This window comes from Spermophilus citellus, assembly GCF_964194105.1.
Source record: "Spermophilus citellus genome assembly, chromosome: 10".
In the NCBI taxonomy this organism is placed as follows: domain Eukaryota; kingdom Metazoa; phylum Chordata; class Mammalia; order Rodentia; family Sciuridae; genus Spermophilus; species Spermophilus citellus.
The window spans coordinates 68,631,383-68,654,248 of record NC_138197.1 but is presented as its reverse complement, the minus strand read 5'-3'; the positions used below and the strand labels follow the sequence as shown (position 1 = coordinate 68,654,248).

General features: G+C 37.9%; 1 protein-coding gene across 1 annotated transcript in view; it reads right to left on the bottom strand.

The window, feature by feature from the left end:
• SPMIP11 (sperm microtubule inner protein 11) overlaps positions 1–22,847 on the bottom strand; it is a 31,698-nt gene extending 8,851 nt beyond the window's left edge. Inside the window, exons 1-4 of the mRNA XM_081310114.1 lie at positions 22,755–22,847; positions 21,089–21,137; positions 19,543–19,649; positions 11,567–11,765 (exon numbers count right to left, since the gene is read on the bottom strand). Coding sequence (XP_081166240.1) covers positions 11,567–11,645 — 79 coding nt within the window. The 5' untranslated portion in view covers positions 11,646–11,765; positions 19,543–19,649; positions 21,089–21,137; positions 22,755–22,847. The remainder of the gene's footprint in view (positions 1–11,566; positions 11,766–19,542; positions 19,650–21,088; positions 21,138–22,754) is intronic.
• Between the last annotated feature and the right edge of the window lie 19 nt (positions 22,848–22,866).

Below are 22,866 nucleotides of genomic sequence, written 5' to 3'. Positions count from 1 at the left end.
CAAGGAAGTCATCCCAGCAAAGGGCCAGATTAGAGGCAGTTTATTTGAAAACTGGTCTTGACCAAGACACTTTTGGACCAAGAGGAGCGTGTAGGTATGAAACTAAGAGTGATAGGAGAACAGGGCTCAAAGCAGGAGGTGAAACAGATTTAGCAAAGGAAGGGGCATAAATATAAAGACTTGCTCACCCAGGCAAACTTACATACTCAAGAGACCAGGGCATAAGATTCTGAATGAATTCTGGAAGCTAAGCTGAGCCTGCAGAACAATTCTGATTATGATTAGGAAGGGTGAGTCTGGGAGGGACAGGAATGGTTGGTGGATGAGAGTTCTAGTCATTGGTCAGGGGTGCTCTTCTGTGGGTAGTTGTAGTTGATCAGGCTCTTTCAGGGACTAGATGAAATATCCTTTGAAACTAGTAGTTTTTGCTCCTCAATAAATAAATACATTAAACAAAGGTCCATCAACAACTAAAAAGAGTATTTAAAAAGCCCTAAAACACAGTTTAGTAACAGTTAACAGTGTTTCCTGTTTTCCAGCTGGGAACAGGGTACACACAGGTAATTCCGGCAACTTGGGAGGCTGAGGCAGGATTGCAAGTTTGAGGCCAGCCTCAGCAACTTAGTGAGGCTGTGAGCAACTCAGTGAGGCCTTGCCTCAAAAAAAAAAAAAAAAAAAAAAAGGCTGGGGATGTAGCTCAGTGGTAAAGAGCCTCTGCGTTCAATCCCCAGTACTAAAATAATGACAACAACGACAACAAAGAAAAAAACAACCCAAAATCTGTTTTCCAGGCATCAAATCTTGGCAGTAGACAAAGATATTCAAATCATAGGAAAGGAACATATTCCATATATAAATAGTTAACTTTCATATGATTTATGACTTTTCCTCCAATCATCTGTTATACACCTTTATGTGCTAGGTATTAGGTATATTGCATACATTATTTAATCTCCATAATACAAGGTAGACATTATGACCTCTACTTACAAGTAAGGAAACAGGCACTGGGAATTTGCTTAGCTCCCTCAAACTGAATAATTTTGGGTACCTGATAAAACTGTGTTTCTGAAGTTGAGGAAAGACTAAAACATGCTCTTCATACAATATTTTCCTCTTTGGTTTTTCAATTTTGGCTATCAGGAAGAAAAGAAAGAAATGAGGTGGGACTAGCAGGATTTTTATTACATGTGTTGACTCACCTCTGTGATTTTGCATTATGACTATAATAAGGGAAGCCTGAGTGGGCCCTTTTGAGTTGAATATTAATACACTTACACCTACTAGAAGAAAGAACAACCTATCTTTCAAAGAAAAATTGTGAATGACCTAAAAGTGTATCATGATAGTTAGTGTTAGGAATGCAAAGATGAAAAATAATAGGTTTTTTGATAGTTACAGTAAAAGGCCTAGCTGAGGAGCCAGGTAAGAATGTGGCTGATTTGAGCATAGAGAACAGATGGAAGTGCTAGAGCAGTAGACAAAAGTTGCTTGAAAGAATGTACACCAATCCCCCTTATCTGAGGGACACATATTCCAAGACTCCCAGTGGGTTCCTGAAACCATGAATATTACCCAAACCTGGATATCTTATGTTTTTTCCTGTACATATGTACCTATTATAAAGTTTTCATTTATAAATTAGGCACGGATGGTCAGGCGTGGTAGTGCACATCTGTAATTTCAGCTTGGGAGGCGAGTTTAAAGCCAACCTCAGCAATTTAGCAAAGCGCTAAGCAACTCAGTGAGACCCTATCTCTAATAAAATTCAAAATAGGGCTGAGGATGTGGCTTGGTAGTTGAGTGCCCCAGAGTTTAACCCCCCATACCCCCTCTAAAAGGCACAGTTATAGATTAACAATAATTAAGTAAAATAAGACAATTATATGCTAATAAAATTTATGTGGATGTGTTCTGTCTCTCAAAATCTTATTACAGTACTTACCCTTCTGTGATGATGTGAGAAAATATAGTGCCTACACCATGAGATGAAGTTAGGTGAATGATGTAAGCATTGGGATGAAATCTTGGGCTACTACATTAAGAGTTACTTGAACACCAGCACTGTAATAGTGGTTTTGAAAACCAAGATGACCAATGAGTGACTAATGGGTAAGTAGCATATACAGCATAGATACACTGGACGAAGGGACAATTTATGTACCATGCAGGACAGTGCAAGATTTTATCATTATACTCAAAATCACAATTGGGATTGGGGATATAGCTCAGTTGGTAGAGTGATTGCCTTACATGCCCAAGGCCCTGGGTTCAACCCCCAGCACGCCCCCCCCCACAAAAGTGCACAATTTAAAACAGGAATTGTTTGTTTCTGGAATTTTTCATTTAATATTTTTGGACTGTGATTGATGACAGGTATCTGAAACAGCAGAAAGTCAAACTGTGGATAAAGGGGGAAATTAAGAAAATGAGTTTGGCTAGAAAATAACTGAAGATTAAGGAATCATTCTGGAGACAAGGGTGGCTTAAAAATGGTTTGGCTTGTGGAAACTAAGGGTAAGTAGTCAAGGCACTATGGGTTCCCTGAATTAATGCATATATAAATTGAAATAAGAAAAAGCGGGGTAAATAAAATGGATATAGGCTTGTTAGAAATAAAAAAGAATGCTATATTTTATTTATAATCTCCCTGCTCCCCTTGTGAATTTCCCAAACTAGTTCTGAGGCACTAGAAAGGTATGATGCACGTCCCCTACTACAGGTTCACCGGCTTAAACCCCTCTCAGCTGACCATTTATTTCAAGCAACTTCAGCAGCACCAGGATTCAGAACCATCTGAGTTCTGTTGTACATTTCTGCTGTTATGATAAATAAGATGAGAAATAAAATTTTATATGTTAGCAATACATTTAAGTTACGGGTGACTGGATACTGGCAGTTTTAATGGAGTGATGGGGGCAAGAACCTGGCTGGAATAAGCTCAAGAGAGAATGGCAGAACAAAGTACAGCAAGAACAGACAACTCCTTTGAGAATTTGCTCTGTGGAGATGGGAGTCAGGGAAGCAGGAAAGATGGTGCTTGAAGAGGGAAAAAAGAAATTATAGCATGTATGTGTACAGACAGAAATGATCAGAGGTGGTAAAATTAATGTGAAAGTGAGTAGGTGTCCTTGAGTAGTCAAAAAGAGATGGAGGGGCTGGGGCTCTACCTCAGTGGTAGAGGGCTTGGCCCTCACATATGAGGCACTGGGTTTAATCCTCAGCACCAAGTAAAAATAAATACATACATAAATATATAGTGTCCATCTACAACTAAATAAAAAATATATTTAAAAAAGAGATGGAATCTGGTGCACAAGTGAAGGGTTTGTCCTAATAGGTGTGTGGACCATTCATTATAATAGAAAAGATACGGGCACATATGTGGGTAGACAGACAGATGTGGTTTGTGAGAGCTTTTAGAAATTATCTTTCAATAGCTTTTATTTTCCCTGTGAAATAGAAAGTAAGGCATGGACTGGGGATGTGACTCAGTGGTAAAGTGTTTGTCTAGCATGTGTGAAGCCATAGGTTCAATCCCCAGCACAGAAAATAAAAAAGGAAATGTAGTGTGACTTCTGGGCAGCCATGAAGGCCTATTCGACTTTATGATCATAATCAGATCAAAACTGGAAAGATAATCAGCACAGGTGTTTTTCTCAAGGCTGTTAGTATAAAATTATCATTCCAGTTTTGTTATAATTGGGGATAGGAGTGGGGAGAGGAAGGTGGTGAAAGAAATGAGTGCAACAGATTGAAGGGACTGTATGGTCAAGGGAGGTCCCCCTGATTCACAGGGGAAGTCTAGATTTGTGCCTTACTTAGGAGTTTCTTATATATTCTGAATATTATTGAATACATGAATTATACAAGTGAATATGTAGGATATGTGTTTGGTACTACATTGAATAAAAGTTGGGAAAGTGGGCATCCTCATTCCCCAATTCAATATGATGTTGAATAATTATATATGGCTTTTGTTATGTTGAAGCACATTCTTTCCATATATAATTTGTTCAGTGTTTTTATTATGAAGTGATGTTGAATTTGATAAAATGACTGTGGGAGACCAACCTCGCACTTGACTGAGTTAACTCCCCTGCTGGGCAATGTGATGTCAGGCACCCATGCTGCTAGACTGCTGCGCTCTTCTAGGGTTTGAGCGACTGTGTCTTCTCATGTGTCTTCCTATAGCCCCATGGGTGGAGCTATGCTCACCTGTTCCTTTGTAATATAACCCCTTGCCCTGTTTAGGATAGAATCTTCCATGGAAGTGCCTTGTGTGTGTCCCCTTCTCTTACTGTGCTTTTGGGTGTGGTCTACCCAGATGTCAGTCAACCTGCTGACAGTGGACATCATGAAGATAGACTCAGCCCCCTGAAATCTGGCCCCTTGCCTCCTTTGAATAGCTTCTCCTCAATAAAAGGGGTCAGCGAGTGTCTCGATCTCTCTCTTCCTCCGGACCCTTAAGGTCAGAGGAGTGGTCATAGTGATCCCAAAGAAAAAGGTATTTGTGTCTCTTGTGTGTTTTTTTTACGCAGCCCAGTTAGCCCTGTTTAACTGGAGTGACCCCTGAGCCTTTTAGTCGCGAACAGAAACCCGGCAAATGACTTTTCTATATCTTTTGAGATAATCATATGGTGTTTGTCTTTTACTCTGTTGATGTAAATATGTTAAATTTGTTGATTGATATATGTTGAAACATCCTTGTACCTCCAGGATGTGATAATGGTGTAGAATTTTCTTGATTTGCTTTGCTAGTGTTCTGTTGAGAATTTTTGCATCTGTGTTCATCAGACACATTGGTCATCCTTTCTTTCTTTCTTTGGTACCAGGGATTGAATTCAGAGGCACTGGCCTACTGAGCCACATCCCTGACCCTATTTTGTATTTTATTTAGAGACAGGGTCTCACTGAGTTACTTAGCACCTCACTTTTTGCTGAGGCTAGCTTTGAACTTGCGATCCTCCTGTCCTAGCCTCCCAAGCCGCTGGGATTACAGGCATGCACCATCATACCCAGCCATTACCCTTTCTTTTTAATTTGAGATAGGGTCTTGCTATGTTGCCCTCAAACTCCAGGGCCCCTTTTGCCTTCGTTTCCTGAGCCAGCCACCAGGCCCAGCTTTGGTCATGCTTTTAATTCTTTTTTTTCTCTTTTTTTTTGGTGGTATTAAGGATTGAACCCAGGGACACTTTACCACTGAGCTATATCCCCAGCCCTTTTGATTTTTTATTTTGAGATAACATGTCTCTAAGTTCCCCATGCTGGTCTGGAACTTGTAATCCTCTTTCCTCAACCTCCTCAGTACCTTGGAGGCACTTTAATTCTTAATTTACAAAGTGTTTTTTTAAAAATATCAACTGTCTTTTCAGTTTTCATGGGCGTGTGTGTATTTAATTTGACATATAGGTGTAATGTATTATATATTAATATATTATCTAATATTAAATCATCACTGAATTCCTGAAATAAGCCTGACTTGATTTTAAGTGTTATTTTTAATATATTCTTGAGTTTTATCTGCTAGTGTGATTTGTTAATTTATATTTACTTTGGTCTATGGCTTCTTTTGTACTATATTCTTATTATATTTATTATTTTATCAGTTTTGTTTTGATATGGTAAAATTAATAAATTATTCACACTGTTTTCTTTGCCTTTTAAAATGGAATTATCTGTTTTTTAAAATTTTTTTCATCAAAATTACCTGGGTCCAGAGTCTTTTTTCATGTTTTCTGTTTAACAAGTTTAATTTTCTTTCATTATTACTATTATTATTATTATTTTGGTCCTGGGGATTGAACTCAGGGGCACTCGACCACAGAGCCACATCTTCAGCCCAATTTTGGTTTTTATTTAGAGATAGGATCTCACTGAGTTGCTCAGAGCCTCGTTAAATTGCTAAGGCTGGCTTTGAACTTGCAATCCTCCTGCCTCTGCCTCCTGAGCCGCTGGGATTACAGGTGTGTGCCACCACGCCTGGCTCATTAAACCTGGCTCAAAGGTTTAAACTTCTTTATTTTAAATCTTTTTTATAATACAAACACATAAATTTTTAAACTTTATTTTATTTTTTAAAATTTTTATTTATTTTTTTTTAGTCATACATGACTAAACTTTATTTTATTAATTTATTTTTATGTGGTGCTAAGGATCGAACCCAGTGCCTCATACATGCTAGGCAAGCGCTCCACCACTGAGCCACAAACCCAACCCTAAATATATATTTTTTTTGATACTGAGGATGGAATCCAGGGGTTCTCTACCTCTGAGCCACATCCCCAGCCCTTTTTATTTTTATTTTGAGACACCAAAGCTGGCCTGGAACTGATCTCCTGTCTTAGCCTCCTGAGTTTCTGGGATTACAGGTTTGAACCATTGCACCTGGCAAGTATTTTGTTTTGAGGAAATCCAATTTATCTATTTTTCCTTCTATCACTTGTGTTTTTAGTGTCATATCTAAAAAACAATTGCCTAAAGTTTCAAAATTTACTTCTATATTTTATTCTTAGAGTTTTAAAGTTTCAGTTTTACATTTATGTCTAATATCCATTTTGAGTTAATTTTAGTACATAGTGTGATACGGAGGTATAATTTCACTCTTTTGCATGGTAATATTCAGTTTTTTCAAAACCATTTGTTGAAAAGACTATTTATCACTGAAGTGTTGGCATGCTCATTGAAAGTCAATTGACCATAAAGTGTAGGGTTTATTTCCGGATTCTAAATTCTATTCTATTGATCTATGTTAATCCTTATGACAGTTCCCTACTGTCTTGATTACTTTAGCTTTGTAGAATATTTTAAATTAAGAAGTGTCTTTGTTCAAGATTGCCTTGTCTATTCTGGGTCCATCTGAATTTTGGGACAGTTTGTCAATATTTGTCATTATATTTGGGTGATATTTTACCACAAGGAATTCTGAAAGTCTGTACTGCCTGGAAAGGGAATTTGACATTTTTTCCTCTCCTGTCCCTCATATTGGATTTGGTAGCCTCCAACCTGGTTAAGGGCAAGGTCATTTAAGTTTTTATTAGTCATTAATAAAGATGTCTCCTAGTTTTTTTTTTTTTTTTTCTTTTTTTGGTACTGGGGATTCAATGCAGGAACACTTTACCTCTGAGCTACATCCACAGCCCTTTATTTTTTATTTTGAGACAGGGTTTTGCTAAGTTACCTAAGGCCTATTTAAGTTGCTAAGGCTGGCCTTGAACTTCAGTCTTTCTGCCTCAGCCTTTAGAGTCACTGGGGTTGCAGGCACGCACCACCACACTTGGCAAGAAATCCTAGTTTCTTGAAGTATTTCAGAACATTAAATATGAACAGCTCAAAATTATATGCAGTAGAAATTCTCCTAAGAATGCTTCATTTATTAGGATTGCCAGATTAATTTATGGTCTCCATTTCCTCTGAAAACATTTTAAAGATACCTGTAACACTCCCAATGTAGCTGAGAGCTATTTCTAGAATACCTGCATTCTTCTGATCCCACAGTTGAACTTCAAGCTTACCAAGAGTCTGTTGTGACCCCCTTCCAAAAAAACCCAATTTACTCAGGTTAACTTTATGATTGTCATTTTAAATTTAGTGAAATATTATTTAAACTAATAAAAAGTGTAAAAAAAAAAAAGAGCAGGTGTTTCTACAAAAAACAAATTGAATGTTCTAGAAAAGTTCAATGAAGGGGCTGGGGTTGTGGCTCAGTGGTAGAGCGCTCGCCTAGCATGTGCGAGACCCTGGGTTCGATCCTTAGCACCACATAAAAATAAAATAAAGGTATTGTGTCCAACTACAACTAAAACATAAATATATTTAAAAAATTCAATTAAGGTAGGTCACTTAAAACATTGCTGTAGCCAGGAACGGTGACAATGCCTGTAATACTTGTGACTTGGGAGGCTGAGACAGGAGGATTCGAAGTTCGAGGCCAGCCTTGGCAACATAGTGAGACCCTGTCTCAAAATAAAAAATAAAAAGAAGTGGCAGAGTGCCATTGGGTTCTATCCTCCCAACCCCTCCCACACAGCCCCAAACACACAAACACAACACAACACAACAAAACAAAACAAAAACCACATTCCTGTAAATTTTGAGTTAAAGTCTACTACAGGGGCTGGGGATGTGGCTCAAGCGGTAGTGCGCTCGCCTGGCACGCGTGTGGCCCGGGTTTGATCCTTAGCACCACATACAAACAAAGATGTTGTGTCCACCGAAAACTAAAAAAAAAAAAATAATAATACATAAATAATATTAAAATTCTCTCTCTCTCTCTTTAAAAAAAAAAGTCTACTACAATTAGAAAAATCACCATTTTACCACTATCATAGAAATAATTAATTCACACAGAATCATTAATGGATACTAAAACTAGTGGGTGAAAGTATGATGAATAATAGGATATTTACATTTTTTCAAAGTATCAGAAATTATTAATTACAAAAGGAAAATGGTAACTCAACAGTGGAGAAAACTGGCAAATCACTTTAAGTGGTCAAAGTTAACATCATCAGTAATGGACTAAAAATAACACAATAAGCCCTTATATGGTGTACTGAGCACACAATGTCACTTATTCCTGCAAAAATGCTTAAACCAGATCTAATCATGCGAAACATCAGACAAACCAAAATTAAGGAATATTCCACAAAATGTCTTATCTGTGCTATTACAAAAATGTCAGTGCTATGAAACAACGAGAAACTGTTCCAGATTAAAGGAGACTGAAGAGACAAGCTCACTAAATTCAACAATTTATCAACACATGAACCTTTCCTACATCATGGAAGGAAAAAATGTGCTCTAAATGATATTAACAGAACAATTGGCAAAAAATTGGAATATGGACTATCTAGTTAGATAATACTGTATCTATGTTAAGATTTGCTGAATTGAAACCTGTATTGTGTATAAGTTGTTGTTGTTCTTAGGAAATCAAACAGAAATATTTAGTAGTAAAGAGTTATGAGTAACTTATTCTCAATTAGCTGAGAAAGATATTAGATAGATAGATAAGAGACAAGACAAAGAAAGTGGCTTGTGTGGGTATGTGTATGTGTGTGTGTGTGTGTGTGTGTGTGTGGACGTGTGCATGTGTATGTGGTGCTGGGGATTGAACTTGGGTCATGCATGTGCTAGACAAGTGTTCCAACACTGAATATATCCCAGACTCAAGAGTGGAAAAATATTACTAATTGGTTAATTTGGGTAAAAGGTATAGGGAATCTCCTTATATTAGCCTTACATCACAACTTTTCTATAATTTTGACATTATATCATTAAAAAAATTCTGAAAAATGGTGGACTGACCATATGAGATTTTTCTTTTCCATTTCAAATTTACTAAAATGACATCATATCCTCCTCCTCCTCCTCCTGATGGCATTAACCTTCAGGGATGATATAATAAGATCCTGTCACAAAATAAAAAATAAAAAGGCTAGGGATGCAGCTTAGTGGAAAAGCACCCTGGGTTCAATTCCAAGTTTAAATTAAAAAAAGAAAAAAATAAATCTAAACCATTCAGGACTCATAAATATGCCTCTTACATACGTAGTAAATAGTTAAGTTTATCGTTAAATACTTGAATCAATAAAAGTATTGATAATTAGAAATTATCAAGTGAAAATCTTCTGTCCTTTTATTTTTTTCAGTACTAGGGATTGAACTCATGGGTACTCTACCCTGAGCTACATCTCCAGACCTTTTTATTTTTTAATTTTGAGAGAGGGTTTTGCTGAGGTTGGCCTTGAACTTGTGATCATTCTGCATCAGCCTCCTGTGTAGCTGGGATTACAGCTGTGTGCCACCGTGCCTAACCCTCTGGAAGGGAAATAAACAGGGAGTAGGAATAGCAAATTTGATGTACTGTCCCTTTAACTTCACATTCTGTGTAGGCCACCAATTTGACCAAGGCTCCTGTCTCTGATGCTCCAACAACAGAATGAAAAAACTTGAGTAAGCAGGTGATATCAGGATACTTCCCTATCATCTAATAGAGGACTTTATAAAGTGAAGTCTTCCTCTCTCCCTCACCTACAAAGAAATTAATTCAAAGGCTCAGACCTTTGGATGCTAGGGATTGAACCCGGGGCCTTGCACATGCTAGGCAAGTGTTGTACTACCAAGCTACACCCTCAGCCCTTACCAGTGTTTAAGTGATTTACAGGGTAGGAAAATCCCAGTTTGTTTATGGTGATGCAGGCCCATCTAGTAAAAGTAGTAGGGTTACAGCAGCCAGGAGAGAGTGGAGCAAGGGAAATTGGTCTGTTTCCCAAAGGGGAGTGTTTTTCTGAGAGAGGTCCAGAAGAGCACCTCTTTATTTGAAAACAGCCCCATGGTGTAATGCTGGGACCCAGAAGGAGTGGGGGCAAGAAGAGTGGAAAGGGTTAGAATAGGGTTATTAAGGGATTTCTAGGGTCCATCACTGGGATCTTTGTATAAATCTTACCTGGAAGGTGAATAGTAGAATAGAACTTTGGTGGAATTAGAGGTCAGAGAGTGCCTATTGGAGGACTGTTTAATATATAGATTGTCCTTTATAATCTTTGTGCTTTTATACTTTCCTGATCACCTCTTCTCCTACCCAATACAGCTTTTGCTTAGCATCCATCTACACTTATGTTCATTCACATGGTCCCATTCTACCTGGAAGATCCTTTTCCTCAATTTCTGTGCTTTTGGACAATTCATCATTTAAGACCTAAATAAATTCTCATATCTCCTGCAAAGTCTCCCCTAGCTTCCTGTTTTTATAGTCATTCAAAATCATTTATTCATTCACCCCATAAATATTTATTAAACCTCTATTATGTATGAGGAACAGCTAGGCATCGTGAGTACAATACAGATCTAATATTTACTAAGTTCAACATTCCCCTATAAAGTTAAAATGCTTAGCATGGTTAACAGCATCTTCAATTATCTGGCCTGTAACTAGTTTTCAAGGTCTGCCTCCTAGAACCTCTCCATTTTACCCTTCATCTGTATCTAAGTGCTTGGAATTCACTTAATATGGTTCTCAAGGTCTCTGTTCTGTCTGTACTATATTCCCTTCTTGTTTACTCGATGAACTTTAGTCATCCTTTTAACGCTCAGTTTAGAAGCATTTCCTCTGTGACGTCTTATTTAAAGGATCCCCATATTCTTATTCCAAACCCAATAGTATGAGGTACTGCCTCCTTTGCAGTTGCATAAGTCCATATATTTAATCATATATTATTTTTTGTTTGCATACTTATCTTCCTAATTAGATAGTAGAAGCCTTCTTTATTCATCTTTTAACCCTGGTCAGCAACATAAAGCCTGGCACACAACTGTGTGCTTAATATATGTTGGCTAAATGAGCAAATGAATGAATAAGAATACATTTATTTGATATTAAATGACAGAAAAATGAAGGGAATGGATGTCCTTGCTCCAAAATTTTAATTAGGGTAAGTGTTGACCTTGTTGATAGGATAAATCTCTAACCAAAGGTAGGAAAGGAAGTAGCTACAAACTGATCAGTGGAAGTGGCTAGGAAAACAAGTGGCCCTTCTAACCCTCTATTCTACATTACCCTTACTTGTTTCTTCAGTTATGTCCCTTTTTTTGTTCCGAAAGGGATGTTGATATCCCAATAGATATAAGTTGAAGAAGGCCATCTTGGTTCCTCCTTGTCCTCTTCTGGAATGTCCAGCCTGGAGCACTGTTTGGTAACCATAGTAATGTCCTGAAGAATTATTGTAATTGACACTTCCTTTGTCAAATCAGGCACAGAATTCCTGGGTTCACAGTAGAGTTGGAGGAAAATGGAAGAACCAAGAGTCAATATCCTTTTCTTTGTCCTAGTCTCATACTGTAAGCCTCAGAAAGCAGTGAATAGAAAGAACAATAACTTGGGTTCAAATGTTAGTTTTGTCATACTCTAAGTGTCTGCCTTTGTATAGATTAATCAAGCCTCAGTTTTTAATTTTAATTTTAAAAAATGGCAATGATGATATCAGTTATAAAAATGAAATAATATATACAAACTCCTTACCACAAGGTTCAGCATGTAATAGAAACTTAACAGAGAGTATTTAAATCTAAATATGATATTTCCAATGAATCTTTATTTTATCAGTGGTGTGTCAGCTGATGCTGACTTTCAAGAGCTTGTCAAATTTTCATTAATTTTGCAAGCTTTTTAAAAATGTTATTATTAAAAATTTAGGCCGAGGCCCGGACGCGGTCGTGGGCCGCGCAAGCTGAGGACGGGCACCGAGGCCGCCGGCCGGCGAGGAGACGCATATTCTTAATTGCTGGTGATTTGAACCCAGGGCCTCTACTGAGCTACAGTCCCAGCCCTTTGATAAGATCACTAGGCAATGCTGAGCTGACGTGGATCTGGGACGAACAGTCTGGGCCTCTCAGAACACACTCTGAGCCTGGATCGGCTGAATTCAAGCTCCCGTTCGCCTGCTTCCTGCAGACAAACAGCTGTGACTCAGCACTAATCCATCCGGCTGAAACAACTGGTCAGCCCTTCTCATCCTACGGAGGTAAATGCCAACTGAGCCTTCATAGGCCTTCATAGGTAGTGGTCACAGGTTTGAAACGGGGCTTGGGAGAGACAGTAAGGACCATTGGTCTCCCGGCAAAGGGAAACGAACTGTCGCCATTTGCAAGAGATACCACCATGGCAGAGAACTGATGTCATCAGACTGCGGCGGAGGAGATAACTTCATTGAAACCTGCGGCTACAGGTGTGTAATTCCCTAGCCTTCCCTCTCCACACATCGGGGAATCCTTAAGGGCCCCTCCCAGCTCTCCCGTGAGCACGATAGCCAGACCCAGGGAATCAGAGGTGGCGTGGGACCCGCTGCGCGGAACTACCGCTCCCACCAGGGCTGACAGCTGAGGTTTCTTGCACCAGCTACTGGGGGAGTGGCTACCGGAGGGCAAGTAAAATTCGCTGAGGATTCTCAGCCCCAAGCTCTACAAACTTAGGGTCTGAGGGAATGGCAAACTGGAAGAGTGTGCCCAGTCGTTCATGAAAACAGGGCTCCCGGGAGCAGCAGACCTGGCCTGTAGCCAGTATTGTGGTGAGCGGCACCCGTGAGAGGGGCCTGGCAAGAGGAAAAGTGGGAAGTGACTAGACACAAGAGGAGGCCCTAGGCACTCAGGATTGGAGACTCGCCCAGTCTGGGAGGAGCTGCTGCACAGTGATTGGCTCCCGCGTATTGACAGGAGAAACTTGGCCTGGTGGGCACAGCGCCACCTACTGGAAGAGAAGTTAATCAAACTCTAAGACTGCATTTATTAGTTTTTTTTTTCTTTTTTTCTTTTCTCTTTTTTTTTTTGATTTGGGTTTTTCTTTCATTTTCATTTTTCTTTCTTGTTGTTTTTTTAAATTTTTTTTTACAATTTTTAAATTTTTTTTCTTCTAATTTTAATTTTAATTTTTTAAATTATTTTTAAAAATTTTTTTTTCTTTTTTTATTTCCTATTTTTTTTCTTCTTTCGTCTTTTCATTTCTTTTCAATTATCTTATCCCCCCTTCCTTGAATTCTACCTGCTTACTCTCATTCTCTTTAGTGACTTCTTCCCTTCCCTTCTAATACCTTTCCTCCCAAGCATCTAATAAATTTATAGGAATAAACAGTAACTCATCAGTCAAACAGAACAAGAAGTAACATGAGCAGCTTCAAAAAGCAAGGAAGAAAAGGAGTACAAACAATGCAGGACAGCCTAAATATTCAGGAGGACCTAGAGTCATCAGAAAAATGGTCATATAAAGAACTCAAGGAACACCTTAGACAGATGGAATGGAACCTTAAAGAGGATACAAGACAGCAAATTCAAGCAGCGAAAGAACACATTGAGAATGAATTACATAAACAGATAAAAGAAGAAGTTAAGCATCTTTATCAGGAGATAGAGATTATAAAAAATAATCAAACAATAATTCTAGAAATGAAGGAAACGATAAACCAAATTAAAAACTCAATTGAGAGTATCACTAACAGAGTGGAGCAAGTAGAAGCCAGAACGTCAGATAATGAAGACAAAATATATCATCTTGAAAAGAGTCTAGCCAACTCAGAAAGGCTGGTAAAAAATCACGAGAAAAACATCCAAGAGTTATGGGATAACATAAACAAACCAAACTTATGAGTCATTGGGATAGAAGAAGGTACAGAGATTCAAACCAAGGGAATGAGTAACCTGCTGAATGAAATAATTACAGAAAACTTTCCAGAAATAAAAAAGGAAACAGATATACAAATTGAAGATGCATACAGGACACCGAGCACACAGAATCACAGTAGACCAACGCCAAGACACATTGTTATGAAGATATCCAATATACAGAACAAAGAGAAAATATTAAAAGCTACAAGAGAAAAGAGGCAGATTACATTTAGGGGTAAACCAATAAGGTTAACAACGGATTTTTCATCACAGACACTGAAAGCAAGAAGGTCATGGAACAATGTATTTCAAACACTGAAAGACAATGGATGCCAACCAAGAATTCTGTATCCAGCAAAATTAAGCTTCAGGTATGACAACGAAATAAAAATCTTTCATGATAAACAAAAGTTAAAAGAATTTGCAGCCAGAAAACCAGCATTGCAAAGCATTTTGAGCAAAATACTACACGAGGAAGAAATGAAAAACAATAACCAAAACCATCAGTAGGAAGTGCCTCGGTAAAGACAGAGGGCGAGGGGAAAGATAATCATGGAGAAACAAACTAAATTTTTTTTAAAAAGGATAAATAATCAAGCATGGCTGGAAGTACAAACCATATATCAATAGTAACTCTGAATGTTAATGGCTTAAACTCTCCAATAAAGCGACATAGGCTGGTATCATGGATTAAAAAAACAAATCCAACAATATGCTGCCTCCAGGAGACACATCTGATTGGAAAAGACATACACAGGCTGAAGGTGAAAGGATGGGAAAAAATATACCATGCACACGGTCCTCGTAAGCAAGCAGGGGTGGCCATCCTCATATCGAATAAAATCGACTTCAAGACTAAGTTAATCAAAAGGGATAAAGAAGGACATTATATACTGTTAAAAGGAACCATTCACCAACAAGACATAACAATTATCAATATTTATGCACCAAATAATGGTGCTGTGACATTCATAAAACAAATTCTCCTCAAGTTCAAGAATCAAATAGACCACAACACAATAATTATGGGTGACTTCAACACACCTCTCTCACCATTGGACAGATCCTCCAAACAAAAGTTGAACAAAGAAACTATTGACCTCAATATCACAATCAATAACCTAGACTAAACTGACATATATAGAATATATCAACCATCATCAAATGGATATACTTTTTTCTCAGCAGCACATGGATCCTTCTCAAAAATAGACCATATATTATGCCATAGGGCAACCCTCAGTAAATATAAAGGGGTGGAGATAATACCTTGCATTTTATCTGATCATAATGGAATGAAACTGGAAATCAATGATAAAAGAAGGAAGGAAAAATCCTACATCACATGGAAAATGAACAATATGTTACTGAATGATCAATGGGTTACAGAAGACATAAAGGAGGAAATCAAAAAATTCTTAGAGATAAATGAAAATACAGACACAACGTATCGGAATCTATGGGACACAATGAAAGCAGTTTTAAGAGGAAAATTCATCGCCTGGTGGTCATTCCTCAAAAAAAAGAAAAAACCAACAAATAAATGAGCTCACACTTCATCTCAAAGCCCTAGAAAAGGAAGAGCAAAACAACAGCAAATGTAGCAGAAGGCAAGAAATAATTAAAATCAGAGCAGAAATCAATGAAATTGAAACAAAAGAAACTATTGAAAAAATTAACAAAACTAAAAGTTGGTTCTTCGAAAAAATAAATAAGATCGACAGACCTTTAGCCATGCTAATGAAGAGAAGAAGAGAGAGAACTCAAATTACTAACATACAGGATGAAAAAGGCAATATCACAACAGATGCTACAGAAATACAGAAGACAATTAGAAATTATTTTGAAAACCTATATTCCAATAAAATAGAAGATAGTGAAGACATCGATAAATTTCTTAAGTCATATGATTTGCCCAGACTGAGTCAGGAGGATACACACAATTTGAACAGACCAATATCAATGGATGAAATTGAAGAAGCCATCAAAAGACTACCAACCAAGAAAAGCCCAGGACCGGATGGGTATACAGCGGAGTTTTACAAAACCTTTAAAGAAGAATTAATACCAATACTTTTCAAGTTATTTCAGGAAATAGAAAAAGAGGGAGCTCTTCCAAATTCATTCTATGAGGCCAACATCACCCTGATTCTGAAACCAGACAAAGACACCTCAAAGAAAGAAAACTACAGACCAATATCTCTAATGAACCTAGATGCAAAAATCCTCAATAAAATTCTGGCGAATCATATACAAAAACACATAAAAAAAATTGTGCACCATGATCAAGTAGGATTCATCCCTGGGATGCAAGGATGGTTCAATATACGGAAATCAATAAATGTTATTCACCACATCAATAGACTTAAAGATAAGAACCATATGATCATCTCGATAGATGCAGAGAAAGCATTCGACAAAGTACAGCATCCCTTTATGTTCAAAACATTAGAAAAACTAGGGATAACAGGAACTTACCTTGACATTGTAAAAGCTATCTATGCTAAGCCTCAGGCTAGCATCATTCTGAATGGACAAAAGTTAAAGGCATTCCCTCTAAAATCTGGAACAAGACAGGGATGCCCTCTATCACCACTTCTATTCAATATAGTTCTCGAAACACTGGCCAGAGCAATTAGACAGACGAAAGAAATTAAAGGCATAAAAATAGGAAAAGAAGAACTTAAATTATCACTACTTGCAGATGACATGATTCTATACCTAGAAGACCCAAAAGGGTCTACAAAGAAACTACTAGAACTAATAAATGAATTCAGCAAAGTGGCAGGATATAAAATCAACACGCATAAATCAAAGGCATTTCTGTATATCAGCGACAAAACTTCTGAAACGGAAATGAGGAAAAACACTCCATTCACAATATCCTCAAAAAAAAAATAAAATACTTGGGAATCAACCTAACAAAAGAGGTGAAAGATTTATACAACGAAAACTACAGAACCCTAAAGAGAGAAGTAGAAGAAGATCTTAGAAGATGGAAAAATGTACCCTGTTCATGGATAGGCAGAACTAACATCATCAAAATGGCGATATTACCAAAAGTTCTCTATAGGTTTAGTGCAATGCCAATCAAAATCCCAATGGCATTTCTTGTAGAAATAGATAAAGCAATCATGAAATTCATATGGAAAAATAAAAGACCCAGAATAGCAAAAGCAATTCTAAACAGGAAGTGTGAATCAGGCGGTATAGTGATACCAGATTTCAAACTATATTACAGAGCAATAGTGACAAAAACAGCATGGTACTGGTACCAAAACAGGCGGGTGGACCAATGGTATAGAATAGAGGACACAGAGACTAATCCACAAAGTTACAACTATCTTATATTTGATAAAGGGGCTAAAATCATGCAATGGAGGAAGGATAGCATCTTCAACAAATGGTGTTGGGAAAACTGGAAATCCATATGCAACAAAATGAAACTGAATCCCTTTCTCTCGCCATGCACAAAAGTTAACTCAAAATGGATCAAGGAGCTTGATATCAAATCAGAGACTCTGCGTCTGATAGAAGAAAAAGTTGGCTCCGATCTACATATGTGGGGTCGGGCTCCAAATTCCTTAATAGGACACCCATAGCACAAGAGTTAATAACAAGAATCAACAAATGGGACTTACTTGAACTAAAAAGTTTTTTCTCAGCAAGAGAAACAATAAGAGAGGTAAATAGGGAGCCTACATCATGGGAACAAATTTTTACTCCTCACACTTCAGATAGAGCCCTAATATCCAGAGTATACAAAGAACTCAAAAAATTAGACAATAAGAAAACAAATAACCCAATCAACAAATGGGCCAAGGACCTGAACAGACACTTCTCAGAGGAGGATATACAATCAATCAACAAGTACATGAAAAAATGCTCACCATCTCTAGCAGTCAGAGAAATGCAAATCAAAACTACCCTAAGATACCATCTCACTCCAGTAAGATTGGCAGCCACTATGAAGTCAAATAACAACAAGTGCTGGCGAGGATGTGGAGAAAAGGGTACACTTGTACATTCCTGGTGGGACTGCAAATTGGTGCGGCCAATTTGGAAAGCAGTTTGGAGATTCCTGGGAAAGCTGGGAATGGAACCACCATTTGACCCTGCTATTGCCCTTCTCGGACTATTCCCTGAAGACCTTAAAAGAGCATGCTACAGGGATACTGCCACATCGATGTTCATAGCAGCACAATTCACAATAGCTAGACTGTGGAACCAACCCAGATGCCCTTCAATAGATGAATGGATAAAAAAAAATGTGGCATCTATACACAATGGAGTACTATGCAGCAATAAAAAAATGACAAAATCATAGAATTTGCAGGGAAATGGATGGCACTAGAGCAGATTATGCTTAGTGAAGCTAGCCAATCCCTAAAAAACAAATACCAAATGTCTTCTTTGATATAATGAGAGCAACTATGAACAGAGCAGGGAGGAAGAGCAGGAAGAAAAGATTAACATTAAACAGAGACATGAGATGGGAGGGAAAGGGAGAGAAAAGGGAAATTGCATGGAAATGAAGGGAGACCCTCATTGCTATACAAAATTACATATAAGAGGTTGTGAGGGGAATGGGAAAATAAACAAGGAGAGAAATGAATTACAGTAGATGGGGTAGAGAGAGAAGATGGGAGGGGAGGGGAGGGGGGATAGTAGGGGATAGGAAAGGTAGCAGAATACAACAATTACTAATAGGGCATTATGTAAAATTGTGGATGTGTAACCGATGTGATTCTGCAATCTGCATTTGGGGTAAAATTGGGGGTTCATAACCCACTTCAATCTAATGTATGAAATATGATATGTCAAGAGCTTTGTAATGTTGTGAACAACCAATAAAAAAAATTTAATGATCTAAACTTAAAAAATTGAATGTTATATTAAAATTAAAGGTAGCAAATATTAAAAACTTATCATTTTCTAATTATTTTACTATTATCTATAATCATGAGTTTATTTACTTTTATTGTATCTGTATATTCTGCTTTTTTTTTCATACTTTATTCTCTTTGTTTTTCAGCTATTGGCATATTTTCAAGCCAACTGATTCTTTCTGTGCCATCTCCAGTCTATTGATGAATCCACCAAAGACATTGTTTTCTGTTGATTTCTAGCCTTTTCTTTTCTTTCTTTATCCTTTTCCTTTTATTTTATTTTTTATATTTTTTTGCAGTACTGGGAATTGAACCTACGACTGTTCTATATCCTGAGCCCTTTTGTTTTATTTTTGAGACAGGGTTTTGCTAAATTGCCCAGGTTGGTTTTGAACTTGCTATCCTCATGCCTGTCTTCTAACAACTGGTATTACAGGTGTGTGTCACCATGCCCAGCTTGATTCTTAGTTTTCATGTCTCTGCTAACATTACCCACCTGTTCTTGTGTGTTGTCCACATTTTCCATTAGGGTCTTTAACATATTAATCATAGTTATTTTAAATTATCAGTCGGATAATTCCAAAATTTCTGCCATATGTGTGTCTAGTTGTAAGGAAAATATGAAGTGAAACAGGAAGGTTATAGGAGACTGCAGTTGGGTAATTCCTTCTTCCCATATTAGATAGGATCTGGTAAAAACCCAAGTTTCTGTTAAATTTTTTTTCTTGAGAAGCATATCTTTGTTAAGAACAGGATACCATAATGCAAAATGACTACTTTCCCCTCTCCCTACTGGAAGCATGAAGGGATTTTTTTCTTCAGTCTTCAGTGAGACTCCAGGTAAAATGTATAAAAACATGAGTGACCATTTAAGGATGGGCCCCCAAGAGGTTTTTTTTTTTTTTTTTTTAAATATTTATTGTTCAGTTTTCGGCAGACACAACATCTTTATTTTTATTTTATGTGGTGCTGAGGATCGAACTCAGCGCCCTGCGTATGCCAGGCAAGCGCGTTACCGCTTGAGCCACATCCCCAGCCCCAAGAGTTTGTTTTTTTTTTTTTTTTTTTTAAATCTCTCAAGGTAGTCTGTGTTTAGTTGTCAGCAATTAGTCAATTATGCTATAAGTATTCCTATGAGTTACTGGTTCCCATAGTAATTTTTGCTCTTAGTAGTCATGACTTTCTGTTCTAACTTTTTTTCTGATTTCATCTGTTTTTCCATCTTGGGGGATGAGGTTTGTACTATAAAACCTTAATTCTCTAATGAGTCAAGAAGGATTGTTAAATTTGTCTTTTTTCTTGTGAGGATGGACCCGATCACTTTTAATTTTTTTTCTCAGTTACTAGGGATTGAACCCAGGGCCCAATATATGTCAGGCAAGTGCTCTAACACTGAGCTCCATCCCTAGTCTGGGAGTGATGATTTCTAAGCTCTTTCCATATCAAGACAAGAAACTAGAAAGCCTAAACTATTGAATTGGTCTTGAGGAAATACTGTGTGATGATGCATACACCTCTCTTCAATTTCATTTTCAGGGATGCTGCATACTGATAGATTGAAATCAGCCATGGTGGGAGAATGTACACCACAGAAATTGACAATGTTAGATAAGGCTGGACTTACTCATTTTGTTGACAGTCTAGACTTAAGAAACCTGAGAAAGGGCTGGGGTTGTGGCTCAGCAGTAGAACATTGGCCTAGCATGCGTGAGGCCCTGGGTTCGATCCTCAGCACCACATAAAAACAAACAAATAAATAAATAAAACAAAGGTTTGTGTCCAACTACAACTAACTAAATGTTTTTAAAAAAGAAAGTTGAGAAAATGTTAATAATGTAGATTAAAAGTGTATCATATCTATAGCTATTACACTGTCCAATAGCAACATTGAAACTCTTCCAGTGTTCAAAAATTATACAATTCAGCAAAGATGTTCCTCAAGTTGCTGGCAAATTAATGAAGTTCCTATACAAGTCTCATTTTCATTTCCATCTTATTCACAAAAATGAAAATATCAGTGAATAGTCCAAAACTATATTCACATGTTAAATGCAACTGTAGGTTGACTTGTGATTCAAGAGCTTGGCAAAACTGAAAGCATTTTGTGAGATTCAGTTGGATATAGGAAATTTATAATAAAGATTATACATTTTATGTTAAGTTGCATACTATGTGTCCTTTGTATTAGTTAAAAAATTTTTTTTGGGGTGGGGGATACTGGGGATTGAACTCAGGGGCACTCAACTACTGACCCACTTCTCCAGCCCTATTTTGTATTTTGGTTAGAGACAGGGTCTCACTGAGTTGCTTAGCACCTCGCTTTTGCTGAGGGCGGCTTTGAACTCGAGATCCTACAGTCTCAGTGTCCCAAGCCTCTGGGATTACAGGTGTGCGCCACTGCCCCCGGCATATATTAGTAAATTTTTAAAAGAAGAAAAGAGAAATTCCTCTGGTTTAAGATTTTTATCTATTGTCCTTTAAGAGCAATGTATAGAATCCTCAGTGCCACCATTAGCTAACATTATTTAGAGAATCAATATGCACTAAACACCTCCTATATGCCTGACCCACATCCTGTTGGTGTTTTTTGAAGAAACCGAGGCGACATTCCAGATCACGAGCTAGGTGAAAGAATAGCTGGGATTTTTTAAGATATTACACTAAGTAAAAAAAGCCAGTCACAAAAAAGGCAAATCTGTATGATTCCACTTATATGAAGCATCCAAGTAGTTAGAGTCAAAAAGAATGAAGAATGCTAGTTGCCAGAGGCTGATAGGAAAGCAATGGGGAGCTGTTCAAGGGAGTTTCAGGTTTTTTTTTTTTTGGTATTGGGGATTGAACCCAGGGGTGCTTAACTAACCCTGAGCCACAATCCCAGCACTTTTTTTTTTTTTTTAATATATTTTCATTAGAGACAGGGTCTCGCTGAGTTGCTAAGTGCCTTGCTAAATTGTTGAGACTGGCTTTGAACTCCTGATCCTCCTGTCTAAGCCTCCCGAGCTGCTTGGCAATTTGTTTTGCAAGATGAAAAAGTAGTTCTAGAGAGCTGTTGCATGACAGTGTGAATACAAATGAAGCTACTAAACTATACATTTACAAATAGTTGTACGAAAGATGGTAGGGATGGAAGAAAAGCTAGGATTGAATCCAAGTTTATAAGAAACTCATTCTTTTGGTAGTTATCACTACTTTTTCTTTTCTTTCTTTCTTTTTTTTTTTTTTTTTTTTTTGTCTTACTGAGGATTCCACTCAGGGACTCGAGGATGTTAGCAAAGTGTTCGAACGCTGACATACACCCTCAGCCCTTTTTGAGGCAGAGTTTCACTCAATTGCCCGTGCTGGCCTCGAACTTGCCATTCTGCCTCAGCTTCCAGAGTAGCTAGGATTACAGGACTGCGCCACCGTGCCCAGAGTGTTTGCTATATGGTTTCATCTTATTGGTTCGAGATACTATAGGGCCATTATTACTTTTTTCATTTTTCTGACCTATTTTCTCTACCAAGCTCTCCATCTGCCAAATTTCATATCGTCACGTTCGCCCAGAGGGAAGTTCTGGGCGTGGGGAGAGCGACAGCAATGCTGCGCGAGAGCCTATGCCTCTCGGCGCCGAACTGTTGCCCGGCAGCTCAGCCCAGGCCGCGAAGGCTCAACCACGTTCTCGCGGGGAGAGACGTGGTTTTCACACGAGAATTTATAATTCCACCCTACCTCCGTAGCGTCACGTGATTCGCGCCTGCGTCTTCGCCTTAAGGTCTCTCCTGGTATCCGACTGGCTGTTAACTTGGCTACAGTGTGTCGCGAGGTCCATTCCGGAAGTACA